This window comes from Setaria viridis, chromosome 2 (assembly GCF_005286985.2).
Source record: "Setaria viridis chromosome 2, Setaria_viridis_v4.0, whole genome shotgun sequence".
Taxonomy (NCBI): Eukaryota; Viridiplantae; Streptophyta; class Magnoliopsida; order Poales; family Poaceae; genus Setaria; species Setaria viridis.
Window position 1 is genome coordinate 40,116,471 of NC_048264.2, and position 11,215 is coordinate 40,127,685.

Genomic DNA, 11,215 nt, shown 5'->3' on the forward strand with positions numbered 1-11,215 from the left:
CGGCCCATGAAGCCCACCTCGATATTCTTCTTCACGAGTGAAGAAGGCCCACTACACTTCCTGCCCCCTTGCTTGTTTCTTGGTCCGAAGTACGCGTACGCCAGTCTCTGACAAGTGGCCCCGTGAGGGGCGCTTCAGGCCCGCGCCCACAGCAACGGCCGGGGCGATTCAAAATTTTTCCCCATCTGGCCAAGCTACCAGCCTTCTTCCAGCATCTCCACCTCGCCGTTCCCGTTCCCCGCATCGCCTCACAGGCGCGAGAGCCAGCGGAGAGCTGCTCGCCGCCGTCTCGCGTCCGGCGATCGCCGCAGGGTTCGATCCATAGGCTCTCCGTCGACGGTCATGGTGATCCTTGCCCGCACGCCGGGCGGCGCCTCCAGCCCGCTCCGGAGGTCCTCGCCTAGGGTTCCTCGGGAGACGGCCTCGCCGCCCTCCGACCCCATCCTCCCATACCTCAGGTAGTCCCGAATCTCCCTCGAGATCTGCCCGCATTACTTGGATTTCGCTTAGTGTTGTGCGAATCCGTGTGGAATTTGCTTCCTCAGTGTGTTTCAGTGAGAGATTCCGCCTACGGGCGCGTGTGCTCGTATCTGAGGGTCCACCGTTGTCTGCTTAAGCGTTTGCGGTTTGGATTGCGCGGCTCTAGCTCCGCGATTCCGCCTGTGGTTGCTCATGCGTACCATGTGGGATTGAACCGGGTCACCGGGATGCACAACTGTGTCGACTCCGGACTCAAATGTTGTGAGGCTGCATTGGTGTGGCAGCTTGATTTCGTCTCTGATTTGGACATATGAACTCACGCAGTCACACGCATTGTATGCCACTCTTTGTTTTGTTTTCTCGACTTCTCATACATAGTTTTCAATTACATATGCAATTTGTAAGATTATCACTTATCACTGTGATGTGCCTCCCCGTCAGTGGCGGAACCTGGTGTTTGATGTATCTTGGAACTGTGCATTGCTATGTTGTGTTATGACTTAATTTAATAAATTTATGCGTAAGTACTTGTGAAAATTCTAGTGCTAAATACAGTAAATATGCATGATTTTTGACCGTTTATACTACAAGATGTGGATCACGTCATCCTGGCCTCCTTTTGATTAGTTCCTGGTTCTGCCACTGCTCCATGTTGGCATGAGCTTCTATACATGTCCCTAGTTTGCTAAGGTTGGTTTCTGGGTTTGTTTTCAGGTCTATCAGCAGGGCCATGGATGAGCTCGGGACAGGGTCACAGTGTGACGCAGCAGCTTTAGAACGCCTCAAGTGTTACTTGACCGAATGCATTAAAAAATATGGGGATGAGTACCAGTACTCCACTGACCCACGACTCCTCAACATCTGGATTCTCTATGTAATCTGCTTTACTTCAAATATCAACTCTGATCTCATTCCTTCAGGGTTACTGGTTGTTCTTTTGCTTATTTTTTTTGGGGGCCTTTTATGATTCTTGCTGTCTAGGCGGATGTAACTGAGGCCTTCCCCAAGGTTTACAAACAGCTGGAGGATAAAAGAATGTTCTTGGAGCATGCACTGCTCTATGAATCATATGCATTGCATCTCTGTGCTGAGGGGAAAGTGCAGGAGGCTGATAAGGTGTATGCGACCGGTATCTCCAGGTTAGTGCGAGTGGAAAATATTTTCCACTCGAAGTTCACTTCTTGCTGAGCACATACAACTGATGTTCTCATGTCGATGTGATGGTAAATTACGTCTGTGGCTTAACTAGGAAAGCGGAACCCCTGGATCATTTGAAGAAAACACACTTAACATTTTTGAAACATTTGGAGCATTTTGTAGAAGAGGAAGATGTGGATGCACAGGTGAGGTAGCTATGTGATCTGATTTAGTTGTTTCTATCCTGCATGTTGAGCACCACACTTTTGTATTCATCAAATGTTTCGATAATTCATATTGTTTGTATCCATGAGTATGTTGACCATTGAAATAGCTCATAGGTATGTTGAGCATCACATTCCTGCCTATTTCCAATAACTCATGGACTTTGTATTCAATTGCAATCTTCATATCAGGATCTCATGGCTGCGCTTTGCCATTTGATCTATGGTCATTAGACTGTCAGTTCTGTATTGCCACTGGAGTTCTCAGCGCTCTCCAGCAAACGTTCTTAACTGCTGTAGAACCAGAAAAAATTACATTGTATATTTTAAATCATGACCATACATTACTTCCAAGTCTATTGATACATTCGTATGACCAGAAAATGGACTAGCTTAGCACACCTCTCTTGCTTAGACTGGTAATCATATTATGAGTGAGAAATACTGTTGGTTTAGGATTAGTCATAACTGGGAATGAATTCCAGAATCCACTTTTCTTTTATTCGTACTGTTCATATGTTCTATTGTGAATTTACTAGTGTCTGCTATAGAAATTTTTGTTATATGGCAAGATACAATTTGCATAGCTTTAGTGTACCAAGCGTTAGGGATATAAACAAAGAAAGGGGGATATGTGAGTTTCTTTTTGGTAAAGATATACCACTCCACAAGGCTGTGAAATAATTTATTCAAAATATCATTATATTCTTTTCTTTAACCCACATATTCTCTTTTTAAAGGTTTCATCATCGTACATTCTTCACATAGCATCATTTTCATGCATATAGTTGCTTGATGCCTGTCATCCTAGTGGATTAATATTCATTCTTCACTCTGTTTTTTGTTTTCTCTTGTCTTCAGCCATCTAAAAAGCAGAAGAATGAACCTAGCGTGGTAGATCCATGGTCTGCATCTACTAGGAACACTTTACTGGAAACAATTAACAGTGACCTCAGGAAGTTTGCTGTAAGTTCAGATGCTAGCATGTATAGTTTTTCTGTGTGTCACTTAACTCTCATCATGGGATGCACAAATCCTTAACAGGGATACTACAAGAGTAACAAGGTCTACTACGGAAAGGTGGCCTTAACTTCTTCGCTGAATATTTTAAGAAACAAGGTCATTGAGTTAGGTATAACTGTAATTATTTTGTTTCTTTCTTGCACAAGATGTCATACATTCTGGATCACGTTCCTAGTTTGACTAACTGATGATTGATACTCCAAGTTGCAATGAATACATTATAAGAATTTGCAGATATGTCCTCTTCTTTTGCAAGCTCATTTGTATTGTTGTTATTACAAAATGCAACTACAATCCCCTTTTTTGTGTCAAGGTGGCAGAAAGTATCAGATCAAAGGATCTCCTGGCACTGGTGCTTTTGCTAAAGTATACAAAGCAACTGTTGATGGTAATGCAGAAGAAATGGTTGCTTTGAAGGTGAAAAATGTTTCCATTGTCTTAGTGAAACTTGCCTTTCATAGTTTGTTGCACTGTTAAACGTCATTCATATTTGCAGATTCAGAATCCCCCATTTCCTTGGGAATTTTACATGTATCGCCAACTTGATATGCGTATATCTGAAGTTGAGGTACAAAATTTCGGTTTAGAGAAACCTCAACATTCTTTCATTATATCATAATGATGTTTATACTATAAATTGTTTTACTTCCAGCGACCAAGCTTCGGATATGCTCATGAAATCCATATCTTCTCTGATGTCAGCGTGTTAGTCTGTGATTACCTGCCGTATGGAACCCTTCTGGTAATTACAATACAAAAAGTCCTTTAGAAATCAGCTCTATCAAAACAACTTTTGCGTGTTGATTATCTATGTTAGGGAATATGCAACTACAGACAATCGATGTTGCAAAGACGTGATGAGATATAACTCAAACCTTTTGCAGGATGTTATAAATTCCCACTTAGTAGTCGGTCGGTACATGGATGAGGTCCTGTGCATGTATTATACCATCGAGATGCTGAAGATGCTGGAAACACTGCATAGTGTTGGCATAATCCATGGTGATTTCAAACCTGATAACATGCTTGTTTGCTACCTAAGGTAATAACGATACCATTGCTGTTGCCACTTTATTTGCCCCCCTTTTCCTGTGGTATCTGTTTACTCGGTAATACACATGCAAAATGCATTTATTTTCTCTAGTATTAAGGATTCAAACTGCAAATCCCAAGCACAATACCTGTACAGTTGGACCATTGTTGCCATTCATGTTCTCAAAGACTCTTGTTTTAGGCGAATCCTGGTGCTTGTGTTATTAGGATGACATTTAGCTATGAGTCCCACAAACATATGAAATGCCTACAACTACAAATAGGTCAGCTAGACTTAGTTCTAGCTAAGAAAGTTAATTATCGATGTGAATATTTGAGTTGTTTGGCCATGAAAAAAGCATAAAGTTCATAATCACTCCATTTGCTCGCCGTAAGTGCTGGAATGGTGGGTTGGCGAACCTTAATCGTTTACTGCATATTCATTACCTCCTAGCAGTAATGGGCATCCCATTTCTTATGCTCTTATTGTAGCTTATCTGCTGAATGGTTATGTTCTGATCTGTTGTTCTATTGAGATAACAGCAAACTAGGCTGTAGTTCAGGTAGGCTTTATATTTGGAAACATGATTTTGATCCCTTTTGTCAAAGGTAAATCATAACAAAATCTTTTTAACAAGTCTATAGCCCATTCCTTGACACCCCCCCCCCCCCCCCCCCCCCATGTTTCAGTTCAACATGTAGCCTTCGTCAAGTCATTTTAATTGATTTGTTTCTAACTGCTTTACTAATCAATGTCTTTCTTCACTCTTGGTATGTAAAGTGGAGATATAACAGAAGAGACCTTCAGAAGCGAAACAAGGGACGAGCAGAATCAGGTGAGCATATCCATCCTAGCACGCAACTTGCTTAGAGCCTTAGAGGGCATTGGAGCCCTTTTTTCTGATGCTTTGTGAAATCTGCAATCCAGGGGCTCTGCCTTGTTGACTGGGGTCGTGGCATTGATCTGAATCTTTTCCGTGCCGGCACGGAGTTCCACGGGGACTGTGGAACGTCAGGATTCCGCTGCGTCGAGATGCAGGAGGATAGAAACTGGACGTATCAGGTCAGGACTCAGGACCCGCCTGTGCTTTCCTCTGCTGCTCTAAAAGTTACTGAATGCCTACGGATACGATGCGCTGGTCTCTTCTGCGTGCAGGTCGACACATACGGCCTCTGCGCCATCGTGCACATGATGCTACACGGGGCAGAGATGAGCGTCCAGAAGGTGCCCAGGGCAGGCGGGGGCTACGAATACCAGCCGAGGCTGCCGTTTAGAAGGTGCGCACACCATTACTGCGAATCCTTTTGTTCGCCTCTCGCGCGCGTGAACGATGTTACTTAGCAACGGGGCAGTAGATTAATGGGACTCGACCGCAGGTACTGGAACGTGGAGCTGTGGAGGAAACTCTTCACCATGCTGCTGAACGCGCCCTCCAACGGCAGTGACGTGACGGCGCTCCGGGGCCTGCGCGCGTCCTTCCGGGAGCACATGTGCAGCGACCGGCAGCTCGTCGGCAAGCTGAACCAGCAGCTGGCGAAGCAGAAGGCCTCCCTGTGCTCGTCCTGATAAGATGAGGCGCACCGGCCGACGTATCCCATGCCGTGTTGTGAGTTGTGACAGTCCCCGGGGAGCCTCCCCGTCTAATCCCGAGCACTGCTGGTGCCTGCGATCCCCATGTAATGTATCTCCTACTAGCGTGAACGGAAAATCTGTCACGTCAGTTAAGTTATGGGGTATCTATCTATCTGTCTAAACGAAACAACAGCGCCCAAAAGTCAAATGAGTTTGCAAATCAGCTGAGGCGAGCGGCAGCGACAGCATACGTGCTGCCGCGTGGCTCTAGGGCTCTAGGCTAAACGGCTCGCCGGGTCGCCTCGCTTGGCCTTGGCGCTCGTGCCCTAGCGTGAGATCAATTCAGCGATAGTTCGTGTTCGTCCTCGCGAACCCGAGCCGTCCACCATGGAATGACATTGGCGTGGCCGGCGCGGCCAAGCAAGCGACGGCCACGACGAAACAGGCTTCCCTAGTTCCCTCCCATGCTGGCGGCGGCGGCGTGTTCGCTTGGCCGGCGGGCACGGACGCACGGCCCCTGTCCACCTTGCTGTGCGTTTGGACTTTGGATCAGCCTCTCATGCTTACGTGGGCTGTTGCGTGTTAGGTGGAGTCGTGGGCTTGTTGGACTTGCCGGCCGGGCTCGCGAGAGGCCGACAACCGCCATCGAGCCCATCACCCGATAACACACCTAAATAGGCGAGCCCGACGCGCCCCCGATTCACCGGCCCAACCCGATCCCACCTTGTTCTCCAACGGCGGCTCCCCCCCGCCCCTGGTCGCCGTCTTCCCGCACGCGCCGCTCGCCCCTTCCCTCTCCGTCTCTGGCGCGGCGGCGCTGCCTAGGGTAGTCAGGGTTCCGGCAAGATGGGTGAGCGTAAGGTGTTGAACAAGTATTACCCGCCGGACTTCGACCCGTCGAAGATCCCGCGGCGGCGGCAGCCCAAGAACCAGCAGATCAAGGTGCGCATGATGCTCCCCATGAGCATCCAATGCGCCACCTGCGGGACATACATCTACAAGGGCACCAAGTTCAACTCCAGAAAGGAGGATGTCGTCGGAGAGGTAGGCAACGCACCCGGACCTAGTTCTTTTTTTTCCCCTATTAGGTTGTCGGAGAGGTAGGCATCTCACCCAGACCTAGTTGGGTTTTTTTTTTGAGTGGAATGAAATTCCATTAAACCACTGACACGGCGATGTCGCTGGCCACCAAGTCCGCAACGTCGGCTGAAGCTCCGTCCCAAATAAGGTCGGAATTACACGGGCACTTACAGCCCATTGCCGCTAGTAGGGCATGTGGTACCTTATTACATTCACGAAGACAGTAGGAGCAGGAGGAGAAGCTAGAAAAACAAGCTATCAAGCTTTTTATATCAAATATGATTCCTCCAGTTGGTGCCAAGCTGAAATTTGCTCCCTCCAGAGCTGATTTATCCATCATACGGTCCGTCTCCAAATCCACATGCTGCATTTCCTTGTCACTGGCACTGTCGCTAATAGGAATCACTCTTTGCTCTTGGTGGTGCTCTCGTTAGGCCCAAATTGTTGGATCCACCGCCACTATTTGTTACGACTTAGGACCAGGGAGAGCAATGCTAACATTTGTTACACTTAGGTGATAAGCGATATATCTCTGTGGTTCATAGTTCCATGCTGTCTGCTAAGCAATTATTTTGCCACCCACCATATCGACATCATTTTTTTTTCTGAATGAAGCCATTGCGCTAGCTGTTTATCCACTGTATGTTTTGTGTCGTGCGACCTATATGATTTAGTTGTACAGAAAACAGAAATGAAATGGTTGCCTAAAAATTAGGTGTAATTGTGAAAACTGATGACAGGAGTTTGGTTTTTGGTACATACATCAGCTGTGGATGATTCGACCACACCAGCAGGGTATTTAGTAATCTACATACTCCATGGGTTATGGACTAATATTCTTAAGAGAGATTTGGTGCATATTACTGCTAGATACTTATGCTTTTGCTTGCTTTATCTGTAGAAGCAAGCAGAGCAGATGATGTATCCTAAGTGCTGTAAAACACTTCCTAGCTTCACAGAATTTTATTGCTAGAGCTATTTGAAACACCACATTATTCTAACTCCGAACTAATTATGACATATAGAAAAGGGGTCAAATTGAGAGGGTAGCAGAAGTGCAGTACTATGAAGAATTGAAGATGTAGCCTAGATTAGTGATTCTAGTTGTATAAATGCTCTAGGCAATCACAAGAAAAGTTACAAATTAGATTATCTAGTCTATAGTATCCAATCCTTCTGCTTGTAGTATTCACTGTAGCATTTGTCATCCACCAAGTGTACATGCTTACGTGAAATCTGAAAATCAAAAGCTTCCATCCGTTTCGAACTGCCATTGATCTCCAAGTCCTGTCTTCTAGATCCAGTTCTACAGTAATTTGAAGAGGTTATGCATGCTAGTTTATATCATATTTTTTTTATGTCAGCCCTTATACCTTTAAAAGTGTGCCTGCTCTTCTAGGTTGTGTGGTGTTTTTTTTAATAAAGGGTTGTGCAGTGTTATCTTTGTGCTTTTGAATTTATAACCAATTTAATGGCCCAGCATAATCTTTTATTTGGTTGTCTGTTGTCCTGGAACTACAGAATTTCATGTCTGCATCAACTAGTTCGTATTCGGGTTACTGTTTGTATGCTAACTCGTGCTAATGCTATTCCACTCTTTTGGGTGCAGACATACTTGGGAATACAAATATTTAGGTTTTACTTCAAGTGTACTAAGTGCTCTGCTGAGATCACTTTCAAAACAGACCCTCAGAATTCTGACTACACAGTGGAATCGGGGGCTAGTCGAAATTTTGAACCTTGGCGTGAACAGGATGAGGTAAGTGATTTTGGGGCATATTATAAGGACAGCTTATACGTTTCAAGAATTATGATCTTTAATTTGATCACCATGATGCATATTCTTTTGTCCAGGCAGCAGACAAAGAAAAGAGGAAACGGGATGCTGAGGAGATGGGTGATGCAATGAGAGCATTGGAGAATAGAGCAATGGATTCAAAGCAGGATATGGACATACTTGCTGCTTTAGAAGAGATGCGGTCCATGAAGGTTGGATCTAGTTCTAGGCCAATCTGCTGTATAGTAGGGCTTTGCTGAATGCTGATGTTGTTTTCTTGTGCTGTCTGCAGTCTAGACATGCCGGTGTCTCTGTCGACCAGATGCTTGAAATTTTGAAACGTTCAGCTCATGAGAAGGTAAGACCTTAGAAACATTGTTTGCTTTATCATTTTAATAAATGTTTGAAATAGAACATTCAATCTTTTGATTGTTATCTACTTATTTAGAATAATTTGGTTATATACCCAATGTCATTTTCCTACATATTCTCTCTCTTAACATTGATATTCTTTGTTAAATGAAGGAGGAAAAAGCAATTGCAGAGCTGGATGAAGAAGATGAACAACTTATCAAGTCAATCACTTTTCGAGTAATCCTCTATCTCTGTATAATTTGTGTGTGGAGGGTGTTAGTGTTACCTTCTGAAACTACAGTTTTCGAAGTGTTTCCAATGATAACATCTCTTTTTAACTTGCAACCCTATTACTTAATGCAGAACTCCGGATTTTATGTAAAGCGGATAGAAGATGATGATGACGACGACGACGACGATGACGATTTGGTCCCAGGCCAATCGAGTAAAACAATAAAGGTAGGTATTTATTGTATTCATCCCCCATTTTTCGCTTTCGTTGCTATTTTGTTTTGTGGTTCTATATCCCAACTCATCAATTAGAGTAATCTACACTTAATTAACGACAATGCATGTTATGTACCATTAATTTACACTTAATTATTTGTAACCTCAAAAGGTGTGGTTGTATGTTCTATTATCATTGATGGCGCATTACCCTTCTTGCAGTTTTCACTTAATTTTTTAAACATATACTCCCTCCGCCCCAAATTACTATTCGTTTTGGCTTTTCTATATACATAACTTTTGCTACTTATCTAGACATGCATACATCTAGGTCCATAGCAAAGGCTATGTATCTAGAAAAGCCCAAACGAATAGTAATTTGGGATGGAGGGAGTAGCAGCTAATCATGTTAAATTGAAAATCCAAACATTGTTCTGTAGGTTTCTATAATATCTGGTTTGCTTTAGGTTGAGGAAACTGTCGTAGCTAAAAAGGGGAATATCCTTTGAAGATGGATACGATGATAAGAGTAAAGTTTTGCTGTCGAGCATTGCGCAATTTGCGAATTGTAGCCAACATTGGCATACCAGTGAATTATTGGTGTTGTGGAGTATCCAACTAGTTATCACCGTAGCATCCTTCCTATGAACATACTATGCACTTCAGTTGTGAAGAGGGTGTTGGTCACTTTTGTGTCTTGCCATAAATGTATATATTTTATATATTTTTCATGTGAAATTTCTTGAATTGTTTGCTTGCTTGGCTATTTTTTTAAAACTTTTTACAGATCAACGGATCTTCAGAATCAGTGACAAAGCCAACAGATGTTTTAAGCAAAACTAATGGATCAGAGGGTGCCAATAAAGAAGGTAAGCACCAAGTAGATTTATCATTAATTTTCTGTATAGCTACATCAGTCTACATGAAGCGCAAAAAACGTCCCATATTTCATATTTGAGAACTGCGACATGTCTTACCGTTTTACAATCAAACCTGTGGTGTCATAGTATGCTCTTAGGCAACTTGTTTTGGCCATGACAATCATGATTCCAAATTGTCAATATACAACCTGCTTATTTTGCATTTTGCGATGAATTTACCTGCATTCTTTTCTCATTTACCTGGTTAAAATAGTCAGCTTTTGATTTTTGAAAACAAATGCCATATTCTTGTTCTCTTGCCCCTCTGATATACAGCTTTGCGAGATATTTTCATGTGAATCTTACTGTTGGGCACGTGTTGCAGGGAGCAAGAGCTGGATGCCCAAATTTATAGTAAAACCAAAGTCGACTAGCGCAGATCCTAAGAGACAGAAGACTGAATCCACGGCTGTCCAAGACAACGGCAAAGCACCAGTAGCAGAACAAAAGAGTGAACCTGCAATGCAAACCAATGTTCTCCAGTCCCTCTGCCAGAACTATGATAGCGATGATAGTGAGTGAGGACAACCCCTCTTGAAGCCATAATAATACTGGATGTCCATGATGTAACATTATTGCACCAGAGGATAGTTGGCACGTAGTTCCCAAAACCATTGTGCTATCGTTGTATAGCTTATGTAAGTCTGACAAATCTCTGGCAGTCAATGGCTCAACTGCAAGTATTGACTCTTAGTAATCTGGATTGTCTAGATATAGTTGTGTTATTGGATATCCGAAAATGTTACAGTATTTGTAAAAGTGATGGTCGCAAAAAGTTCAAAATTAACTCAGGGTTCATAGGCAAATCCTTTCAACTTGTTCCCTGTTGCAGCAGCATGCAAAATATGGATGGAAATGGCATGTTTGGATAAATTGTTGTTAGGTAATAGCTGTCTGGGTACTTTTACCCATCTACTGTTTGTGAATTGAAACAACGATCTGCAGATTCTTATGCAGGTCATTGAAATAGGCCTGTTTGGCAGAGCTCCCGCTCTGAAAAAACAGCTCCAGATCCATAGATCCAGCTAGCTCCACCATAGAGCTGCTCCACCGTGGATCTGAAATCTCAAAAAGCGTTTGGTAAAGCTCCACTCTTGTCTTTGTCTCACCGGTAATTTGGACCCATGCATCAGAATTAAAAAAAAGAAAAAACGTCTTCTTCGTGGTG

The 11,215-nt window shown here is 43.6% G+C and overlaps 2 protein-coding genes across 2 annotated transcripts; both read left to right on the forward strand.

Annotated features, from left to right (window-relative positions):
• The first annotated feature begins 177 nt into the window (after positions 1-177).
• Positions 178-5,692, forward strand: LOC117842679 (mitotic checkpoint serine/threonine-protein kinase BUB1). The gene is made up of 14 exons (XM_034723179.2): positions 178-458; positions 1,195-1,354; positions 1,462-1,619; positions 1,730-1,823; positions 2,703-2,807; positions 2,886-2,973; positions 3,178-3,281; positions 3,361-3,432; positions 3,517-3,606; positions 3,749-3,906; positions 4,678-4,732; positions 4,825-4,959; positions 5,053-5,174; positions 5,274-5,692. The coding sequence occupies exons 1-14, from the start codon at positions 343-345 to the stop codon at positions 5,461-5,463; spliced, it is 1,647 nt and encodes a 548-aa protein (XP_034579070.1). The 5' UTR covers positions 178-342; the 3' UTR covers positions 5,464-5,692.
• A 467-nt stretch (positions 5,693-6,159) lies between these two features.
• Positions 6,160-10,853, forward strand: LOC117842682 (splicing factor YJU2). The gene is made up of 8 exons (XM_034723182.2): positions 6,160-6,513; positions 8,159-8,308; positions 8,404-8,538; positions 8,619-8,684; positions 8,852-8,917; positions 9,044-9,139; positions 9,915-9,996; positions 10,373-10,853. Exons 1-8 carry the CDS (start codon positions 6,316-6,318, stop codon positions 10,567-10,569), a joined length of 990 nt encoding a protein of 329 aa, XP_034579073.1. The 5' UTR covers positions 6,160-6,315; the 3' UTR covers positions 10,570-10,853.
• The last annotated feature ends 362 nt before the right edge of the window (positions 10,854-11,215 follow it).

What these genes read in the sequence shown, in the direction of transcription:
- LOC117842679 (XM_034723179.2), top strand. Translation starts at nt 343, where the DNA reads ATGGTGATCCTTGCCCGCACGCCGGGCGGCGCCTCCAGCCCGCTCCGG. An exon ending in TGCCGTATGGAACCCTTCTG is followed by an intron (nt 3,607 to 3,748) that starts GTAATTACAATA and finishes AACCTTTTGCAG; the next exon opens with GATGTTATAAATTCCCACTT. An exon ending in ATGCTTGTTTGCTACCTAAG is followed by an intron (nt 3,907 to 4,677) that starts GTAATAACGATA and finishes TGGTATGTAAAG; the next exon opens with TGGAGATATAACAGAAGAGA.
- LOC117842682 (XM_034723182.2), top strand. Translation starts at nt 6,316, where the DNA reads ATGGGTGAGCGTAAGGTGTTGAACAAGTATTACCCGCCGGACTTCGAC. An exon ending in TCAAGTCAATCACTTTTCGA is followed by an intron (nt 8,918 to 9,043) that starts GTAATCCTCTAT and finishes TACTTAATGCAG; the next exon opens with AACTCCGGATTTTATGTAAA. An exon ending in AGAGGGTGCCAATAAAGAAG is followed by an intron (nt 9,997 to 10,372) that starts GTAAGCACCAAG and finishes CACGTGTTGCAG; the next exon opens with GGAGCAAGAGCTGGATGCCC.